Below are 22,781 nucleotides of genomic sequence, written 5' to 3' on the forward strand. Positions count from 1 at the left end.
GTACTTTCTCAAAAATAAATGTCTGATGTCATTTTCAATTGGCTTTAGGATTTTAGAAATATCATCTTAATTTGTCGATAGTATTTTTATCAGTACGTTGCAGCAGAAGCTTCAAGTTTCTGTCCATAATCACGTATATGTATATATCGTATCTAGATCAAAAGTACAGATCTGGAAACAAATTCAAATTGGATACCATGATTCAACTTCGAAATACCACAATTAAAAAAAAAACACTCAAATATCACTTTTGTTTGATTTTCATATTTATTTCATGTTTGTTTGTTAAGTGGCCTCAGAATTGTATACATTAAATTCTTTTCATTTAAATTGGTTTCTTTTTATAAATCTTGATGATTTTATATATATTTATATTGATTATTTAATTAGCAATTCTGCCAATGCATTCGCCCCGATGGTTGACTCTTCCACATCTTTGCCTTAGTCTCCCAATGAAAAGACTTCTCTGTTGTATGATCGGTGTATTTTGCGGACTATTCTCTTCTGCCGCTACGAGACAGATACATAAGATTAATAAGTATATGAGTCTCATATTTATGGACCAATTTTCTTAGTGAGCGATAAGAATTGAATTTAAACTTTACGCAGTGGCTTAAAAGTGTCTACTAAATTTGTTTCACTTGTGCGTTTCCAACGCAGTAATAATTCAAATATATGAAGCTTTCACTCTTTGGACCTTTTTCAAGCCATATCATATTTATGTATATAAGTTACGAAATTTTTGAGTGTGCTTGAAATATATTGCTTTTGTGCTTGAAATATATTGCTTTTGCGCTTGATATACATATTAAACTTCATGAAACACTTTAATATATATACATAATACAGCAGTTATTTCGACTAATTTTTTACGCTGAATATTTGATTTTATTGGATGAAATTCCACTATTATTCACAATCACTCAATTACGAAATATCTGCGTTCTAGTTCCGCCATTAATGCACTGCCCGCGATGGTCGACTCTTTGGCAGTTGATCCGTGGCTTGGTGTTAAAAATTTTTTTGTGCCACCGTCCCGGATTTTCTGTAGCTACAATTCCAATATATAAAATTAGTAGCATTAATAAGCACATTAATCTCATCTTTAAAGTGTTTTGTTTTTGGTTTTTGTTGAAAGGTAATTTATGTTTCAACTTTACTAATCGACTCCTGAATCTTTACTGAATTTGTTTAGCCGTTGTACAATATTTATAATAATATAATAATATATATAATAATATATATAATAAGGAAGCTTTCGCTCAAATGTTCACTGATTTCTAATACTCTCCTTTTAGTAGAAAGTAATATATGTATGCAAATATGATATTGCTGCTGAAAAATAGAAAAAAATTAACAATATGAATTATTTTTATTTTCGAAGAGCTGATATTTGTTTGTAAGATTCGGAGGACGCATTAGATGCTCTGGTCCAATTCTTGACTTAAATTTTAATAGATTGAAAGCTTATAATTTCTTCGAAAGAATTTTTGAGTTTTATATTTTAAAAGCTTGGAATACTCATATTACCATTGAGCGATAATTACAATAACTTTAGAGTGACAACTACTATAATTTCGAAAAACGATTCAGTCGCATAATTAACTTTCATTATCAGTGAGGTTTATAAACAAACAAATGTTTATAATTATATATACATATATTGCGTCTATATGTACTGTTGATCAATATATTCTCATATTATATGTATATGTATGCCCTCTTTCCGTTGATTTATTTAACGAGATAAGCTATAGCTGATATTTATAAACAACACGTTGTGAGTAGAAATTTATTTTGTAGAGTATATGTTCGTAGCCATTTATTCATATTTTGTGAAAATAGGCAAAATTAACAACACAAACTTTAAGACATTTTCTATAATATACATCAAAGATTTGGCGCATGGTGAATATCTGGTCCGTTGTGGATTTTCCAATTCTAAAGCCACACTGATAAGATTCAAGCATTTTGTTGACGGTGGGCTTTAGTCTTTCACACAGTACGCCCGATAGAACCTTATAGGCGATATTTAGGAGGCTTATCCCACGGTAATTGGCACAGGTTGTGAGATCTCCCGTTTTATAGATTCTCGAAATCAATCATCTCGAAACTTTCAATTATTTAGTATTTTGTCGTGTTTCCCATTAACAACAACTACAATAGCCTTTCACATTTCAAAAAAAAAAAAATCCCAAGTCTCAACTGTTTGCGAAATATTTGAGTTCTTCCATTGATGCTCGTTCCGTGCTGATCGACGCTTCGTGTTAAAAATTGTATTTTCTTGTTTTTCTTCACTCGAGCATGCAATACAGAAGTAATCAATTATAGTGCCGATTTCAATGCACGATTTCCGCGATAATCTTTAGTTTACAGACTTTAGTAGACAGTTTGACTTTACAACAAAATTTAAGTAGAGCGGATCTCTCCTCGGAATGAGGACTGAACCTACAATTCCAATATATACGGTTAGGGCTATTAATAAGCACCCGCAGTTCATCTTCAAAGTATTTTTGTTTTTGGTTTATGTTGAGCGAAACTATATGTTTCAACTTCACTAAGCGACTCTCGAACCTTTACTAATTTTATTTATATAGCGGTAAGCTTTCACTCAAATGCTTTCTTCATTTTGGAAATGTAAACATGAGATCACTTTTTGGTCTCGGAAAATAATTTTACTTCATATGGTCGGTGGTTTTTGGTTGGAACACTCTTAGTCGTAGATGCTATATAGATGTCATCAATTATAGTGTTGCGGTTAATGCACCTTCCGAGATGATCTGTAGGACAGTTTTGCTTTACAACCAAATTTAAATATTGTGCACCTACAATTCCAATATATACGGTTAGTGCTATTAAAAACCACCCGCAGTTCATCTTTAAAGTATTTTTGTTTTTGGTTTCTGTTTCAACTTCACTAAGCGACTCTCGAACCTTTACTAATTTTGTTTCGCTGTTGTGTATTGTTTAATATATCGGTAAGCTTTCACTCAAATGTTCTCTTCCTTTTGGAAATGTAAACATGAGATCACTTCTTGGTCTCGGAAAACAATTTTGCTTCGTATGGTCGGTGTAATCTGCAGCCGCTACAGATACATATGATTAATAAGTATATGAGTCTGATCTTAATGGATTAATTTTCTGAATCAGCGGAAAGAAATAAATTTAAACTGTTCGCACTGGCTTAAAAGTGTCTACTAAATTTGCTTCACTTGCGCTAATAAAATGAGCTTTTTAAAGCCATATCATATTTATATAAGGGACGAAATTTATGAGCGTGCTTGAAGTATATTGTTTTTGTATTTGATATAATAAGCTTAATAAAGTATTTTAATACATGATATAAAACTAAAACAGTTATTTTGAAAAATTTATTAAATTGAATAATAGATTTTATTGGATGAAATTATAATCTTTCTCACAACCACTCAATTACAAAATAACTGCGTTCTATATCCTTCATTAATGTACTGTCGATTCATTGCCAACTGACTCGACGCTTCGCGTTAAACATTTTCTTGTACTTTTATGTTGGAACCCTCGTAGTGGTATCCCATATATATGTACAATTAGTACTATTAAAAAGCACACTTATCTCATCTTTATAATAAAAACAATTAGAAATAGTAGCGTGTCAAATTAGTTCAATTTTAACATGGAAAATTAGTTTTATTTTTTACACACTTTATAGAAAACCATGTATAAATTAAATAGCAAATATCACATCAAGTATTATAATTCCTCGTTGCTCGCCGCTACGGATTCCCTTGGGGAATATTCGCTGTTGAGTATAGGGCCTCATCGCAAGCACCTTCCTACATGATTAGTTTTGCAGTTTTTCCTTGTTTGTATTGATATAATGTATCTTTCCTGAAAAATTTATAAGCGAAGCTATAATTCCAATACATATGATCGGTATTGATAACAAGCACATTAATCTCATTTTTGTTTTGTTTAAAGAAAAATATGTTTAAATTTCACAAATAGAATTTCGTATGGTAACAATATTTGTTTAGCCGTCGCGAATAGTTAAATTGTTTAATATATAGGTAAGTTCTTAAACAATTACTCTCATATTTTTATACTCTCGCAAACAAATGTTGCTAAAGAGAGTATTATAGATATAGGGTATTAAGATATAGGGTTATATATACCAAAGTGATCAGGGTGAAGAGTGGAGTTCAAATCCGAATGTCTGTCTGTCCGTCCGTCTGTGCAGGCTGTAACTTGAGTAAAAATTAATTGCTTTAGAAAATGAGCAAAATCGGGCCACTGCCACGCCCACAAAATGGCGAAAACCGAAAACACATAAAGTGCCATAACTAAGCCATAAATAAAGTTATGAAAATGAAATTTGGAACATAGGATTCCATTAGGGAGGGGCACATTAGGAGGTGGGCGTGACCCCGCCCCCAAATAGGTTTTTTGTATATAACTCGCAAACCAATAAAGCTATATAAGCGAAACTTTCTGCAGTCGTTTCTTTTAGCCATTTCCTTATACAGTCCAAAAATGACAGAAATCGGATAATAACTACGCCCCCTCCCATACAAAGGTTAGGTTGAAAATTACTAAAAGTGGGTTAACTCACTAACGAAAAACGTTAGAAAACGTAAATTTCACATAAGAAATGGCAGATGGAAGCTGCACTCAGATTTTTTCACAAAATGGAAAATGAACGTGGCATTGCCCACTTATGGGTCAAAAACCATATCTCAAGAACTACTCGACCGATTTCAATGACACTTGCTTTGTAATAGTTTCCTTACATCCCAATAATATGTTGTGAAAATAGGCCAAATCGCTTCACAACCACGCTTACTTCCTATATACCAGAACTTTGAAGACAATCTGAATCGTTTACTTTACAATATATAAAGTAAGTACTAGTGAAGATATCGGTGCAGAACTTTGCACAAATACTATGTTAATAGTGTGGCAGCCCCATTCTAAAAATCGCCGAAATCGGACCATAGGTTTTTAAGGCCCCATACATCGAACACGAGGACCTCGGTGCTTCTAACCTGATATTATGGTTTCCAACTTTCAATGGACTTTATACAATATATATGACGAATATGTGGGTCAAATTGTGTATTATATAATATAAATAAAGTTAAATAAATAAATTGCGAGAGTATAAAATGTTCGGTTACACCCGAAATTATCTTTACATACATGATAGGATATCTTAAAGCACCGTTCACTTAAAATCTGTACGCACAAATATTATTATAACTCAGAAGATACTCCACGGAAACTATTTTTTTACATTTAGTTATACATATGTACATCTTAATTATGTATGAAACAACAGGTATTTTTTAAATAGAGAACATTAGCTTTCAGTTTTCTTGTCACTTTGTCCGCAAATTTATTCCACACAGGCTGCACTGAGTTCTACTTTTTTATGACGCGGCCACTTCTCCACAAATTATTTTTAACTATCATGCAATACTTTTAACTTTGGCGAAGCTGTGGACAATGGGACGGATTAACAAATTTTGGTATTACTACCAACTTATTGCTTTGATACCACTTCATGGCAATGGAAAAATAAATTATGCTTGCTAAACCCTGCCTGAATTCTACCAAATGACTGTGGTGTCGAATAAATGTTAGAAATCTTTTCTCAAGACACACTTTTATACAAATATTAGATGTCATTGTGGTCGAAGTGCGGCTTTTAAAGCCACAAGGGCATATTGTCTAACAAATCATAACCAAAATGTTTAACAAATTTATAAATTATAAATTTTATTATATTTATATTTTGTTTTCACATTCCCATGCATATTTGCAAGAAAAAAATTTTGCCCAGAAAGTCGAGTCAAAGTTTTTAAAAAACCAGTCTTTGAACTTTGTTAAAATTTCATTGTACAGAAACGCGTACGGATGTTTGCCAAAATATTCTGTTCACCAGTTCTGTTTGGATACTTAATTGCAAGGTATGTATTTCGTCCAGCATTTGAAAATATTAATTGAAGTAAATATCTTCATTACTAATTATAAATCACGTGCTGCTCTTTTAGCACACATTTTTAAAAGCTCTTTCCATGCTCAAAGTGCTTTTGTACCGTTTAATTACAATATAAAATGTTGTTTTTGGCAATTTTAATTTTTTTACAATTTTTGAATCTGACCATGTCGGATTTGCTATGAATACGTTCACTATTAATTTTCGATTAGCGTATTCCATTTCACGTTTGAAAGACAACTGATATGCAATTGCATTAAAAATTCACATATAACTGTGTATCAATTACGAACTCAAATCAATTGAACTCTTTTATATAATTTGGAAAAATAGCGGTACAACGGTCACTGCAGTGCGTACAGATATTAAGTGAACAATGCTTTATTTTTATTCGTATTCGTTACTGCTTAACCTTCAAGCGGTCGCGCGTAGTCGAATCGACTACGATCGAATATTTGAGTTATGTTAATTAGTTTAATAATTGTTTTTTTTTTTTAATAATTTTAATTACTTTTTTTGACAAAATAGACTTTAAGGATAAGGCGCGCCCGCTTGAAGGTTAACGACTGCCTATACGATATATTTTCTGTTTTTGGTAATTACATCGCTAAATAAAGATCCAAGGCTGATAATAATCTCTCATAATAACTTATTTATGTATATTTTTAATAATAATTAGTGATTTTGAGAGGCAAACAACCGTAATATTTACCTTCTATTCAATTTTATTCTATCAAAATGAATATATTGTTGCCAATCAACTGTTTAATGTGATACCCCTTAAGTGCGGAGTTAATCGGGATTAACGCTGCCGTCTGTCAAGGCTATAGGACAATATACCATTGAGAGATAATGAGTTAAAAATACATTTTCGAAACAATTAATTTTCCATGAATTTGGTGTTGTAAATTCTACTTTTGTTAAAATTCCATTCATTATCAGTGAGTGCAACAGATAATCTGCATTATTTTTTATAGAACATTGAACTGATGGCGTAAATTAAAGAACGATGACATTTCATTTAAATTTCTGGTAACTTATTTTGGTAAGCGTTAAATAAACAAGCTCTTTTGGTTGGTGGTTGGATTGTCGCTTTCAAATTCGATATATTTATACTCTCGCAACATGTTGCACAGAATGTTATAGTTTTGTTCACATAACGGTTGTTTGTGTCACCAAGAAATAAAAGAGTTAGATATGGGGTTATATATATATCGGTTATTTGTATATATGTCGCAAACCAATGAAGCTATATAAACCAAACTTTCTGCAGTCGATTCTCTTACGTACCCCACTACACACCATGAAAACAGTTGAAATCGTATAATAACCACGCCCACCTCCCATACAAAGATTAGGTTGAAAATTACTGTAAGTGCGTTAACTCACTAACGAAATGCGTTAGAAACACTAAATTTTACAGAAGAAATAGCTGAAGGAAGCTGCACTCAGATTTTTTTACAAAATGATAAATGGGCGTGGCATCGCCACACTTATGTCAAAAACCATATCTCAGGAACTACTCGACAGATTTCAATGCAATTCGGTATATAACATTTTCTTGACACCCTGATAACAGGGATAAAAAATGGGCTCGGTTCACAACCACGACTACTTTCCATATAACTCAATTTTGAATTCCACCTGATTCTTTCACTTTATAATGTATACATAAGGAACCAATGAAGATAGCGGAATAAAACTTTACACAAAAAGTGCATATCATCTCTGGCTTCACTTGTGAAAAAATTGTCGAAAACGGACTTTGACTTTTCAAGGCCCCAGATATCGAACATGTCGAACTCAGCGCCTAAGGGTAACTTTTAACCGAAAATATGGGTAAATCTCTCAGATAATTTAATGTACTTCGGAGGAAATTGTTTTCTTCTAATAGTGTGTCTCTCTTATAAAAATTATTAAAATCGGGTCATAACATATCTTATATTATTGATATATCCCCACATACCTAATTATGTGCGGGCTCTACTCCGCATGTATCGGTTAATATGTTAGATATCTTAGCAAAATTAAGTGAGCGTATAGTCTGAATGAGCGTGAAAATGAATGAAATCAGTTCAGGAATTACCTCCGCCCTCACATCCATATATGACGATTTTCGTTATTCTATTAAACTTTATGCCGAATTTATGGATGAATTTGTGTGTTATCTTAATAAAATTTCATCAATAAATTTCGGGAATATAAAATGTTCGGTCACAACCGAACTTAGCCCTTCTTTACTTGTAAATAATCTCCTCTTTTAGTAGAACTTAATATATATATGCAAACATGAGATTGCTTCCGAATATTAAAAAAATGAACGATGTGAATTTAGTGTGGCTTTAATACAGCAAATTAGTTTTATTTGCTTTTACACAATTAATAGAAAATTACATATCATTTAAATAGGAAATATCAGTATTCTGGTCTCTTAGTCTTTTGCTTAAAATAATTTAATGTATTTTTTTTCACAAAATATTTTAAACCATATCTTACTCAATTGCGGATGATTCGTCTATTGCTTTCTGTCTTGATGTAATTTCATCGGTGGTTGGTGGATTATCGCTTTCAAATTCGATATATTTTCCATTTATTATAGTACTGGTTTCTATGCACTCTCCGCGATGATTTATACGGCAATTTGGCTTTACGTAAAGGTGGAAGGACGTTATTTGTGTCGTATCTATATATGCATATACAATTACTACCAATAATAAGTACACTAATCTCATATATATATATGTATACATAGTGTAGCACTTGCTTTTGAGATTTTTTAGAAAAAAATCAATTGCAACAATAAACTTTCGAATTTTAACTAATGCTCTCTATATTATTACCGTTTTTGTCGACTTCACGGCTGATTGTGTTCCTTAAAAGTATTGTTAGCGGATTCCTATTGATAGGAATATTCGCAGCTTCAATTGCTATATATATTATTAGCACCATTAATAAACACACTATTCTCATCTTTATTGTATTATTCCTTTTGCTAATTGTTGAGAAAAATATATATTTCAACTTCACTAATAGACCTTCGAATGTCAACTAAATTTGTTTAACCGTTGCGTTGCGTTAAATAGCATTTAATCATTTCAGTTTTATTTCACAAATCTTTAGTTAAATTTATACACACATATGTACATTAAGTAAATTTTCGTTATCACCATAAACAAACGGATTCATACATATAATATGCACGTTTAACTCGGCCTTCGAAGAGCTGATGTATTTCTTAAATAAAAAAAAAACAATTATTGATATTTTCATCTTTTTTGTTACACAAACACATATTTATTTCATTCCATATTTATTAGATTTAATCATGTATACTACAGGTGGTTTCGATTTGGATTTCTTTGATATATATATCTTTCTTTGATATGTATCTCTACCTAATGTTGCCACAATTGCCCAATCTTGACTTCAATTTCAATTCATTGAAAGAAAATAATCACTATGAAAGCTTCGAGCTTAAGATGACCTCATTTTATCTAATCTATTTAAGTATACTGAATCTTCAAATCAATTTTGATCAGAATGGATACTAATAGTTCTATTAAATTTTATTCTACCAAACTGAATATATTGTTGCCAATCAGCTGTTTAAGAGTGTTTCAAACTCGCTTAGCTGCCGTCTGTCACCAACAAATTTGGATCTAATTTTTCATACATTTGGTGTTGTAAATTCTACTTTTGTTAAAATTCCATTCATTATCAGTGAGGTTTACAAACAAATTTAAAAATATATAATTCTACTTACACATATGTAAATGCGGACTTATGTATGTTGATAAATTTATTCAAATTTAACATTTCCTTATTGCCGAAGATTTGATTATTTCTTAAAATGAAATTTCTTACATTTTTCTACGAAATGAAATATGGGATCTATTTGCTATCTGCACTTGAGGTGATAAATTTCCTCTTGCATCAAAAACTGTAACAGATAATCTGCATTATTTTTTATAGAACATTGAACTGATGGCGTAAATTAAAGAACGATGACATTTCATTTAAATTTCTGGTAACTTATTTTGGTAAGCGTTAAATAAACTAGCTCTTTTGGAACAAATTATGACCTGTAGCACCTTCTCCTATAGTGTTTCATGCAAGAGTTAAGCGTACGAAGAAACACTTAAGCACCTCGAGCATGCAGAGTGCCGTTAGACAAAATGCCATAACAGCATGAAGAAATAATCCCATTGAAAAGTGACAGTCGGATCTTCACACATTTAAAAATTTGTACTTTCCTCGGTGGTTTGATTGTCGCATTCAAATTCGATATATTTTCTATTTATTATAGTGCTGGTTTCTATGCACCTTCCGTGATGATCTATAGGGCAATTTGGATTTACGTAAATGTAATATAAGTCTACGTATAATTTAAAATCAGCTGGTGCTGAGTAGAAATGTATTCAACAGAGTCCGACCGATTAATCGGCCTTAGTATATGTGATGATTTTTAAATCACTGTGATGTATATTGCTATTACAATCGAAACTAAAGAACGAGAATTTGTAATTCATTTTTTAAAATTCTTCACATTTTTGTATATATTAATTTTAGAAATACCAAAAATTCACTTGCTTTTGTAACTATTTGTACATGAAAGAAAGGTTTTATAGACCATAAACCATAGTACCATATATCGTACAAAGTTAATCAAGGTAGTAAAATTTCATTTTTTTTTAATAAACGTAATTATCAACACAAACTTAAAAAAAATCCTATAATATACTGCCTACTATTTGTAATAAAATATATTTATTTAAAAGATCGCTAATTATATTTCTAAGGAATACCCAAGGAATACTCCACATTTATTTCGTTGTTGTACATTGTTTAATAAAGTCTCCACCGTTTGCGAAATATCTGCGTTCTAGTTCCTCAATTGATGCACTTTCCGCGATGATAGACACTTTGGTAGCTTCGTGTTACAAATTTTCTTCTACTATTTGCTCTTAGTCGTAGATTCCGGAATGCACTTTCCGCGATGATCTAGAGGACAGTTTGGCTTTGTAACCATAATTCGGTAGACCGGAAGTTCCCCCGGAATGAGATCTGCATCTACAATTCCAATATATACGGTTAGTGTTATTAATAACCACCCGCAGTTCATCTTTAAAGTATTAAAGTATTTTTGTTTTTGGTTTCTGTTGAGTGAGACAATATGTTTCAACTTCACTTAGCGACTGTGGAATCTTTACTAATTTTGTTTCGCTGTTGTGTATTGTTTAATAAATTGATAAATTAATTGATTAGTCACTTAAATTATTATTAATATCTACTATGTTTTTGTAGAAAGCAAATTATTATTGCAATTTATAGAAATCTTTTATTTTAAAAACACCAAATTAGTTATATTTTTACATACATGATAGAATATCATATATTATTTTATATTTGTAAACATATAAAAATACATATTTACCGCGTTTGTTAGTTTCAGTGTCGGAAATATCTTTAAGGCTCTTTGAGTTTGTGTTCGTTACACGTAATGTTAGTGGATTCCTATTAATAGGAATATTCGCAGCTTCAATTCCTATACATACGATTAACACCATTAATAAACACACTAATCTCATTTTTATTGTATTTTTCCTTTTGCTAATTGTTGAGAAAAATATATTTCAACTTCACTAATAGACCTTCGAATGTGAACTAAATTTGTTTAGCCGTTGCGTTGCCTTAAATAGTATTTAATCATTTCAGTTTTGTTTCACAAATCTTTAGTTAAATTTATACACACATATGTATAAATTATTAGCATGTATATTATTGTTATCATCATAAACATGCACATTTAAATCGGGATTCGAAGAACTGATGAATTTCTTAAGAAAATGATTATTGATAATTTCATCTTTTTTTTTGTTATTCAAACACATACTTATTTCATTCCAAATTTAATAGATAGTATATATAATTCATTTGGATTTAGATTTCTTGTGTATATACATTTGTATCATAAATCTTAACAATTGGTCAAGTATTTCTGCCGAATATTTATTTGACGAGATAGGCCACGATTTTTATAATCCTATAATTTGTAATCACCTCATTAGACATGTCAACGAAATAAAATTGAACTTGGGGTCAACAAATTTCTCAAGAAATTTTTAATTGCAAAATCCAAAAATTTGAATATAAAAGCGTTGACGATAGCAATACGCAGAAGTAAATATATATATATATATATACAGCCTTGGCCAAAAGTATTAGGCACCCCACTAATTACTGAATTTTTTGTTTTAACAAGTGAAATAATGAAGTTTTATTAGTAAAACAGTGAAAATACAATGAATTAGTGATAATAACATTACAAAAAAAATATTATAAAATATTTTATGAATTTCTTAAAAATGACAATTTTTAGTTTTAGCTTAATTTTTTTTTTTTTTAATAATCAATCAACAGTTAAATTTTAATTTTAATCAACAGTTAAACAGCTTTTTTGTGATACAAATGCGAAGGGAGTGTCCCAGGTGATCCTTGCTTTCAACAAGACGACGCTTAGTGCCAGACATCTCTTGCCACAATTCATTATATGTATGTAATACCTTCTCCAATAGTGTTTCATGCAGGAGTTAAACCTACGAAGAAACACTTAAGCACCTCAAGCATGCAGAGTGCCGTTAGACAACATGCCATAACAGCATGAAGAAATAATCACATTGAAAAGTGGCAGTCAGCTCTTCACACGTCTACAAATTTGCCACTTAATAATTTATCAAAGTTATTGGCAACCTTTCATGCTAGTGAATCTACTGATACACTAGTGATTTACGAACCAGATTATATTCATGTCTGCACTTATGCATCAGGTAAGCGACAGTAGCTGGAGTAATAGGGACAGTAAAGGCCGCCAATTTGTCGACAGCACGATCGATGGATGAGCCATTAATGGCGTTGAAATGTCGATGTTATCTGTCCGAAGGCATGTTTACTGTCAATCAAAATGAGTTCGAAATGCAGAGAGTCAATAAAGTGAGCTTGTTTAAAATAAACAAAAGTTAACAAGTAATAAAAGCGTGAAATTAAACGGGAAACTATGATAATGATAATATATATGAATACAATGTGTATTAGTGATGCTTTGACTTATTAGACTTAATGTTATGTATGAAAGTATTTTGTTGACCCACATCAACTGCCAAGTTATGCATATCTTTACGACAATCAGAAAGCGTTGTGCATTTCGGGTGTGTGGGAGTTTTTTCACCGATTCCTAAAACCCATTCGTGCAACACAAAAAGTGTAACAAGATAAATACATAAATTCTGTGGGTCTTGTCTTGAACATTTTGGTTTGAATAAACGAAGCGAATAGTTGCACATAGCAGCCGATGAGATAATGTCACTCGCACACGAATACTACAAACATAAATTTCTTACAAACATACCATATATGGCTATGACATAATGCGTTTATCATGCGAAAGTGCTGGCTGAGAGACAAAAAGCAGAAAAAGGAAAACAGAAAAAAAAAAACAAGCAAGGGAGAAAAAAACCTGTAAGCGCACATTGTAAATTCTAGTCAAACACAAAAAGGATTTAACATTCAGCATATTCGAAATTTGGGAAACACACACACACAACCACAGTTACACCACACACCGCAGAAGGCAAAAGTAGCACAGTTTAATGCTTTGCTAACCGTGTGGCGACCTATGATCCCTGCCAACACGCTCTACTCCCACTCCCCTAACACTGCTGGCTAGTGACACTGAGGAACCCACAAAGGCCAACAGAAGGTGGGTAAATGTAATAAAAATTATAATCGGATGTGACAGGCAACGCATGTGCGGGCGCATACATATGTATGGGGGAGAGGCTGGGTCGCACATACATACCATACATATATACATATATTACTATATATATACATATATATTTACTTCTGCGTATTGCTATCGTCAACGCTTTTATATTCAAATTTTTGGGTTTTGCGATGAACAGGAAGAGAGAATTAATATAAAAAAATAAAACAATTAAGGAAAGGTTAAGTTCGCGTGCAACCGAACATTTTATACTCTCGCAATTTATTGATGTACTTTTATTAGATAAGATATCACACAATTCGACCCATATATTCGGCATAAAGTCCAATAGAATAACGAAAATCATCACATATAACTAGTATATTAGGGCTGAGGTAATTCCTGAACAGATTTTACTCATTTTCACCAACAAGGTACACTATATCCAAGACTATACGCTCACTTAATTTTGCTAAGATATCTCACATATTAACCAATACATATATGCGGAGTAAAGCCCGCACATAATTAGGTATATGGGAGCTAGGAGATGTTATGACCAGCTTTTAATAATTTTTGGAACAGAACACTATTAGAAGAAAAAAATTTCCTTTGAATTAAATTGAGAAATCTGAGGGATTTACCTATATTTTCGGTTAAAATTTACCCTTAGGCGCTGAGTTCAATATGGTCGATATCTGGGGCCTTGAAACGTTACAGTCCGTTTTCGACAATTTTTTCACAAGTGAAGCCAAATATGATATGCACTATTTGTATAAAGTTTTATTCCGCTATCTTCATTGGTTATAAGGAAAGTAGTCGTGGTTGTGAACCGATCTCGCCCATTTTTTATACGTGTTATCAGGGTGTCAAGAAAATATTATATACGGAATTTCATTGAAATCTGTCGAGTAGTTTTTGAGATATGGTTTTTGACCCATAAGTGGGCGATGCCACGCCCATTTTTTGTTTTGTAAAGCAAATCTGAGTGCAGGTTCCTTCTGCTATTTCTTCTGTAAACTTTAGTGGTTTAGGGTGCCAAGGAAAATGTGTTCCAAGTTTGGTTAAGATATCTCAATGTTTACTGAAGTTATACGTTGCACGGACGGACGGGCAGACAGACGTCCGGATTTCAACTCGTCTCGTCATCCTGATCATTTTGATATATCTAACCCTAAATGTAACTCGTTTAGTTTTATGATTTACAAACAACCGTTATGTGAATAAAACTATAATGCTCTCTTTAGCAACTTTGTTGCGAGAGTATAAAAATAGATATATAAACGTTGCAGTAAATTTAGACAATTGTAAAAATTGTATAAATTTGTTTGCGCCACAGGAAAGGAAAATATCCACACAAATTTCGTTCGATTACAGTGCACTGCTGGTGCTGTAGATGATTGAGGTGTGTATGTTTGATAGCTGAAAATGAAAAATATCCATTAAAATTCAAAAAGCGCACTTGGCATGAAATTGATATAGTAGAACTTTTACTTTGTGCCTCAAATTTCCATATTACAGCACAATTCTGGTTGGTAAAGAGGAAATGCCGGTGAAATCTGCAAAAATAAGAGTCAGCTGTGTTCTGTATGCTCGGTGAAATGTCAGCAAAATGTATTTCTAAATTTATGTCGGTGGAAAAGGTAAAATAAATTGATAAAACTATGCATAAGTATTGCCAAACAGTGCGTCAGCTCAAACCAACAGCATCTTCTTCGCAGACGCTGTGTGGTTACTTAATAACATTTCTCTATAAATTTTTTAATATTAAAAATAGCAATGGTTTCACTATAATATAGTTCATATATTTATACAAGCTTATGCATACCGTTATAGCTCCAAAAGTTCCATATATTTATATCGTTGTAAGAAAATTTTGCCTGAGTATAGCCAGCTATGCTTTGTGTTCCAACCATCGTTATTGCTTTTGTTGTTGCTTTATTTCCTCAAATTACAGATTTCGGCAATATTTGCATGCCTTTGTGCTTATAGAGTTCGCCAAATCTGCACCGAAGGCATTTAATTACATTCCAAAAAGGCAATTTTATTGCCATCGCAACGGTTTGGTGTGGTGAGCAGCAGGAACATACTGTTGTTGGATAACGGCATAATTTAGTGCATCACTAGACGAGTCTTTAAGATATCTGCAAATTTAATTATACTATTGTCATAATCGTTTGTGTGATTATCACGCAGTGGATAGTTGGTTGCAATCTCTACCGAGGAAAGTCTTATAGCTTTTTTTAAATATAATTGAATTTGTTCTTAAGAAACTTGAAGCGAGCTTTCGTCTCTCACATCTCTCTGAACCCATTCAGATTGTATTCTCCTAAAAAGAGCATTCATAATTCGCTCAAAACCTTTGAGTCGAATAATTCGTACTAGATTAACTGAAAATAATCTAAAATTAAAGGAAATTTCTATTTCTATGCCGAATCGACGGATAACCAAATTCTCATAACATAACTTTGTCTCAGCGGTGACTGATAGTCCCTCTGAACCTTTTCATATTGTTTACTCTTAAATCGAGCATTCATAATTCTCTCAAAACCTTTGAGTCGAAGGATTCAACCTAGATTAACGCGTTACGTACGCTCTAGGTTACGCTGTTAAGAATTTCTTGGAAATCTGAGTATTGGTGTATGAGGATTGGGGAACATTTGAACTGATTTCTTCAAATTTTAACACTCAGCCATATTATATGTAAAGTAACATGCTCACTTAATACCATAAATACTTCTAGAAAATCATTATTTTAGCTATATTGTGTCTAGCTGGAGGACACATTACTAACAGGAAAATATTCCCTTCAAATTTCGTTAAGATATCTCACAGTTTTGCCTTTATTTTCGAAGTAAAGCCATCTTTGTAAGCACAGATGATACTCTTTTTGGAATCTGGGGGTTGAAAAGGTATATATTGATTCGGACCATTATTAGACGAGAATTGATACACTTTAGATATACTATTTGCGCAGAGTTTTATTTTGAACTCTTAGATTTTGGAATTTTATTGATCTAATGTAAAGTGAAAGAATTTGATGGATTTTAAAATTATGCAAAGTAGGTGTGGTGGTAATCCGATTTCACTTATTTCGAAGTTCTATCTTACATTTATATAGTGGAATATATAAATTTTCAGTTCCCGGCGATATTGTTTAGAGATTTTTTAGAGATATTTTTAAAGAATATTTTTAAAGAAAGAATTATGATCGGAGTCAAGACCACTTTGGAGTTATTTTCAGAGCATTATAATACTATTCGCCACAACTTAGTATTACAAAATGTATTATTACAACATTGTATGTCGTCAATGGTTCAGTTCCGGTTGTTTGAAAAACAAAAACAATATAAATTTTCAAGTTCTTTGTCACAATGCACTTAGCTGCTTCATTTAAATAAAATTCCAAGTATTTTGTTTATTTACCACGTCAAAGCAAGCATTAATTTGCGTGCTCTTATTAGGTAATAAGGTATTATTGATTGCCACTGAGTACCACTTAATCAATGGTACATCGATATTATCAACAATGCAATGCTTAATTTACATAAAAGGAAATGCACTTTTGCCCACAAATCAAGTGCAAACTTCGCAATTACCCAAACCAGATCGGAACACGTGCCGCATATGATTTAATTAAATCTATATTACACCATTGGCCAGTGGGGTGTTAACGATTCACACAGCTGATTTGAACCAGTTTCTGCGCATAAATTACAGTTATTGCAAAAATGACGCGAACGCGAAGTCTTTTAAATCAGCAGACCAAATAAGCTGCGCTAACTTGACCACTGCGGTTGATTACCATATAAGCGTACGCTTGCAGGCTACCGGATTTTTATGCAAACTAATAGAATACTTTACGACGTAAAGAGAGCAGCGGTGCGCTTCATTAACTGGATTGCATATTGCATGCGCTGTAATGCAATTGATCGGGAAATATTTAGAAAATACGCAATGAACTTGTACTTGAAGTTGATTGTAGTAAATTACGGAGAATTATTAAACGAGGGCGTTGCAATAAGTACCTAACTTCGATCGACTTTTAGTTTTTCTTAGATAGCTTGTGGAAGTGGAAGTGCATGCGGATTTTAGATTTTAAGATTCGATTATTGTTTTTTGTTAGGGAAACCACTCAAAGAGTACTTCTGCATACGGAGACTTGAACCGTCAAAAACCGCCAGGAGTCCCAAAAACGGCTACTACGGTGTTCACGATCTCGTACCTTTTCCAACATTAGAGATCAAGTAACAATTTGAACATTTGATTTCATCTGACCAACCGGCTCCGAGGAAGACGAAGACTGTCCTATCAGTGAAATCAAAAAGCATTCTGTATACGAAGACCATACCGATTACACCGATTTCGTATTGACAGACCGGTAGCTTTAGAATCAAAGAACAGTCGTACCTTTGGTCTTCACAGAGCGAACTTGGTCCGAAGGGGGTAGAGACTGTCCTATGTGCTGGAAGTTAATGAACGCTTCTCTGGCTATCCGTGCGACTCCCAAGGTGGAATTTCAGTCGAATAAGGAGTCCTAAAACGTATTTTCAGAATGACTTAAAGAAGTTAGAGTATCGTTGGGGTAAGTTTATCTAGCTCATAGCAGAGTTTTTGTAGGCTAAGTACTTATCGGACTCTCCTCGCAATTGAGTTTTAACTGTAGTTCTTCCCGTCGATTGTGGACTAAATAAATTTACTGTTTTCTTTTCACGCCATACTTTATTGATTTATTATAATTAATGGGACTTGCAGCGACACCTACTCATCTACAAATCGTACTAGCTTTGGTGCTAATGCTGACCTATAAAAGCGTTCGCAATTCATGAAGCTGGCATAACGTTACCGATCGACATTTAGTTAGAACGTCGAGCGGCTGTAAATAGCTTAAGACAAAATGAAGCATACTGTGGTAAGTTGAATGGAGCATTTGTCCATTTGTGATTATTTTTTGATTTTTCCAATATCCAATGTAGGTGCTGACACTGGCTGTGATATGTATGGTCTGTGTGATGCAGAATGAAGCGAGTATTGTGCCGGTGGTGTTGGAACCACAGGCACCCGTTGTGGTCTCTGTGCCATCGATACCGGTGGTGAAGATTGTGCCCGTGGCTGCAGGTGGTGCTGGTGGCGCTGGCGGTGCGGGTGCCGCTGGTGGCGGCGGTGGCGGTGGTGGTGCTGCTGGCATTGATGGCGGCGCTGGTGGTGGCGGTGGCGGCGGTGGTGCTGCTGGTATTGGTGGTGCTTCAGGTGGTGGCGGTGGCGGCGGCGGTGCTGCTGGCATTGGTGGTGCTGCAGGTGGTGGCGGTGGCGGCGGCGGTGCTGGTGGTGTTGGACCCATTCTTATTGATGGCCATTAAATTGTAAATATGTTGCTTTGTATATATGTATGTTATGTTGGTAACAGTTTTTGATCTATTTTGTGTTAACTTAGTTTATGCTTTTCACAATCACATTTCTATCTTTGAGTTGCTCTATGTTTTTGCAAATGAATATAACAGATATTTCATAAAGTTAATTCATTATTTGTTTAAATGACTTCGAGGTTAGTGAATGGTTCACAGAATTTTTTGTTTCGACAAACAAAATGGCTTCATGAATGTTATCCGTATTCTGCGCTAGGCGAAGCTATCTTTCGAAAAGGGTTCGATTAATTCCATGGCGGTCATAAGAGCACCGAAATAGATGAACTCAGTGGACGTCCAAGAGGTCCATTGCGAACGAAATATAAAATGAAATCCTCAAAATGATATTGTATGGATATGGAATCCTTTTCAAACGAACTTTTTTCAGACCTCAGGGCATGGTCGCTGTAAAAACTTCGACAAGACTAAGGCCTGTTTCGAAACATAAGGCCAATTTTTTTTAATATATTAGGTTGGCAATATCTTCCGCCCGCCTTTTTGAATTTCGCGGCTATGTATAAAGCGCTACAGAGCTCGTTTCTGGCAATATTATACATCTTTGAAAGGTCTTGACATAACCTACAAAACGACACTGTGCATGATTAGTTTGGATACTGAGTTCAATAGTTATAGACGTGTAAACAAGGAGTTCAATAACGCCGAAATTCGCGATATTTTAAAGTTTTACTTCGTTAAAGGCAAATCCGCTAGAGGAACGTTCCGTGAGATTAAAGGTGTATTCGAACTGCGGAGGAATGGTTTCGACGATTCAGAGCGAGTGAAAACGACACCATGGATAAGCAAGCCGGCGGAAGACCTGTGACGACGAATACCGATCAAATCATGGAAAACATCGAGTTTGACCGGAATATGGCATCTCGAGACATCGCCCAGGAGATGGGAGTTTGTCACCAAGCCATTTTAAACCATATGCAAAAGGCTGGACACACAAATAACCAATAAAAAAACTTTCGGGACCTAATCAACGCCTGCGCTATGCTGCTGAAACGGAACGAACTCGACCCATTTTTGAAGCAGATGGTGACTAGCGACGAAAAATGGATCAGATACGACAATATCAAGCGAAAACGGTCGTGGTCAGGTTGTTCAAGCGCCAAGTGATTACCACCGGTTCCTGTCCATGGCGAACTCCCTTGGTGGTGTATAGTTGGTTTGTGAAAACTGGCTGTCCGAGTTCTTCGCAAATAAGGAGAGAGGCTATGATGAGGGGATATTATGAAGTTGCCGTCTAGATGGAAACAGATTATCGAACTCAACGGCGCATATTTGAAATAAATCCGATAAGCAAAAAAGCGGGAGGGAGATATTTTATATTTTAAGCAATTACGTGTGGCGAACACGAAATCAATAATATATTAATATCAGATCTAATTCTCTCTGACAATATTCATAAATGTGTTTCTCAAAAATGTGTATACTTCATCATGCAACAGCACAGGTCGGGGCTTTCATAAATCGCTTGTATTGCTGTGTTGCGACACCTGCGATGTGTGATGAATGCCTCAAACTGGTAAGTGATGAGATTGCAGTTTTTGTGGTGAATGATGCACTTTGCAGCGCCTGATGAGGCTGTTGCACCACTCCGCTCACATTCCGATTGACCGGCAGCCACAAAATAGCCACAGCTAAATTGAAATTCATGCGCAGACGGCTAGATTTCATTTCATTTGTTGCCAATGCACGTCTGTATGTAGGTGCGCCAATCCATACTGTTGTTGTTGTTATATGATTTCATTAGTGCTGTGCCGTGCCTAGGCATTGCTTGCAATCGTTAGTGTGATGTAACGGCGGGCAAAATGCGTTTGCGATTCGAAAAATGCCAATGCAATTTCCTAATTTCATTTCGCAGGCTCTGTGTGGTGATATGGGGCATATGTATATATGTATGTGTATGTATGCAGAACATATCAACTTATCATACATGGATATGAACGGCGTTGGTTTTTGTTGTTTTATAGTATGAGTGATTACTACGAGCTACTAGTATATTTTACAGACAGGCGACATATTTTCATCATACATGAATTCGGTGAAATGTTGTCAAAGGCTTTGGGAGCTGATGCGTGCCCTCTATGTGGACTGCATTTTTTCGACTAGTTGTTATTTTATATTACGGTTATTTGAATCTTAATGTAGGTATCAGTGTAAGTCTGGAAAATCAAATATGAAAAATAGAAATTATAGATAATTATCTTGAATGTGGAAAGTCATCTCCAGTATATCAGTTTTATTTGAAACCTATTTCATATACTTAAACTCTTCATAGTCTATAATGCTAACTAGTTCCCTCTAACCATACTTAAATCGTATTAAAAAAACTTATTCGTTCATACAATAAGAGCTATACATCTTAATATTTGCTTTTTTTTAGATGATAGTAAACTTAACTAAGGAAGATCGTTTGATTATTGAACTGATTTTTTTATTCCTTCTTATTGGAGCAAAGGAAAAATTATATTTCGGATCTAAAACGAACTTTGAAGTAAGCTTAAGGTTTCAGACAGAGTACGGTTTATATTTCAAAGTCCAAGGGAAATCTCCTTTATTCTTGGATACAGAGTATTCCACAATTATTTTTTTTTGGGAGAGAGCACTAATGATTAATATCAAATCCATCTATCACTTCAATACAGTTCGGAGATAAGTTTGCTTAAAGCAAAATGAAAAATAAAACATATTTGTTGTACGAGTTTTTACTCTATAAATATAATTTCGAGAACAAATTCGTTAAAGTATTAAGAGCTTTATAGCTCAAGTTCTCTCTTACACCAGTTTGTTTGCGTTTTGTCCCAACAAAAATTTTGTTGCTTTCCACTGTTGAGCAACATTGGCGCCGGAGTGGAAACGTGTGGGCAGTCCGTGGTCCACTTGCTCCAGCGCGCTGGACACACTGTATTTGAGTGAGCTCGCCAAACGCTGGAGAACAACCAGCACCTGCGCAGTAGCGAGTTCCTTATGGGCCACAGTGGATCGGAAATGGTCTTTGCAGCTATTGTCGCTCAATAAGGCTCATCTCTCCGTGATTATTGGTCATTGTCCACGGTGAGGCTAGGGATCATGTCAGACGCTAGTTGCCAAAGCTGTTTGGAGGAAGGCCAAAGCACTTCCTCCTTCAATGTCAAGCATTCGCTACACTTAGGTTAAAGCCCCTCGGTAGGTATATTTTCTGCGCACCCAGCGAAATGACTGGAATCGAGATTAGCAGAAAAACTTTGTAATAGAGTCCAAGCGCTTTGTTGCAACATATGGGTCTTAATGTTAGGAGTTTTTCCGGATGTCACAATGAACAGTCGAATATGTCTCAGTGAGATTCTGTGCATTTGCGGAGATCTACCCCTAATTTAACCTAACCTAACTGTTGAGCACATTAAATGACCAGTAATAAAATTCATTGCCTCAACTCTAGCGTGTAGGCAATATTCACATTCTGAGTGAAACAGGATAGGTGCTATTAACAACACCTTGTTCAGAAAAAAATGACAGTTTTAGTATTTAGCAATACAAAGTTACACTTTGTTTCCAATTAAGTTAATTGTATGCCAATAAATGTGTCCCTCATTGTGGGAGTGGACAGTGGGAATTTGAATTTCTCTAAAAAACTGTAGAAAATACACTG

The 22,781-nt window shown here is 34.1% G+C and overlaps 2 protein-coding genes across 8 annotated transcripts; one reads left to right on the top strand and one right to left on the bottom strand.

The window, feature by feature from the left end:
* Positions 1-244: 244 nt before the first annotated feature.
* LOC128919703 (uncharacterized) lies at positions 245-11,657 on the bottom strand. 7 transcript variants are annotated; one of them, XR_008471767.1, is made up of 5 exons: positions 11,412-11,655; positions 8,818-11,047; positions 8,474-8,660; positions 6,690-6,801; positions 3,625-3,870 (listed from the first exon to the last, which is right to left on the bottom strand). XR_008471767.1 is itself a non-coding variant. In XM_011183584.2 (3 exons), exons 1-3 carry the CDS (start codon positions 8,945-8,947, stop codon positions 3,816-3,818), a joined length of 372 nt encoding a protein of 123 aa, XP_011181886.1. In that variant the 5' UTR covers positions 8,948-9,039; the 3' UTR covers positions 3,625-3,815. The 7 variants fall into 7 exon arrangements, 2 of the variants coding, with proteins under 2 accessions (XP_011181886.1, XP_054089566.1); XR_008471769.1 differs by lacking the exons at positions 3,625-3,870; positions 6,690-6,801 and adding an exon at positions 245-3,086; XR_008471770.1 differs by lacking the exon at positions 6,690-6,801 and having other exon boundaries at positions 8,818-11,133; positions 11,412-11,657.
* Positions 11,658-18,491: 6,834 nt separating this feature from the next.
* Positions 18,492-19,257, top strand: LOC105211904 (uncharacterized). Its single transcript, XM_011183586.3, has 2 exons — positions 18,492-18,651; positions 18,716-19,257. Exons 1-2 carry the CDS (start codon positions 18,637-18,639, stop codon positions 19,097-19,099), a joined length of 399 nt encoding a protein of 132 aa, XP_011181888.1. The 5' UTR covers positions 18,492-18,636; the 3' UTR covers positions 19,100-19,257.
* The last annotated feature ends 3,524 nt before the right edge of the window (positions 19,258-22,781 follow it).

Source organism: Zeugodacus cucurbitae, chromosome 2, assembly GCF_028554725.1.
Source record: "Zeugodacus cucurbitae isolate PBARC_wt_2022May chromosome 2, idZeuCucr1.2, whole genome shotgun sequence".
Lineage (NCBI taxonomy): Eukaryota > Metazoa > Arthropoda > Insecta > Diptera > Tephritidae > Zeugodacus > Zeugodacus cucurbitae.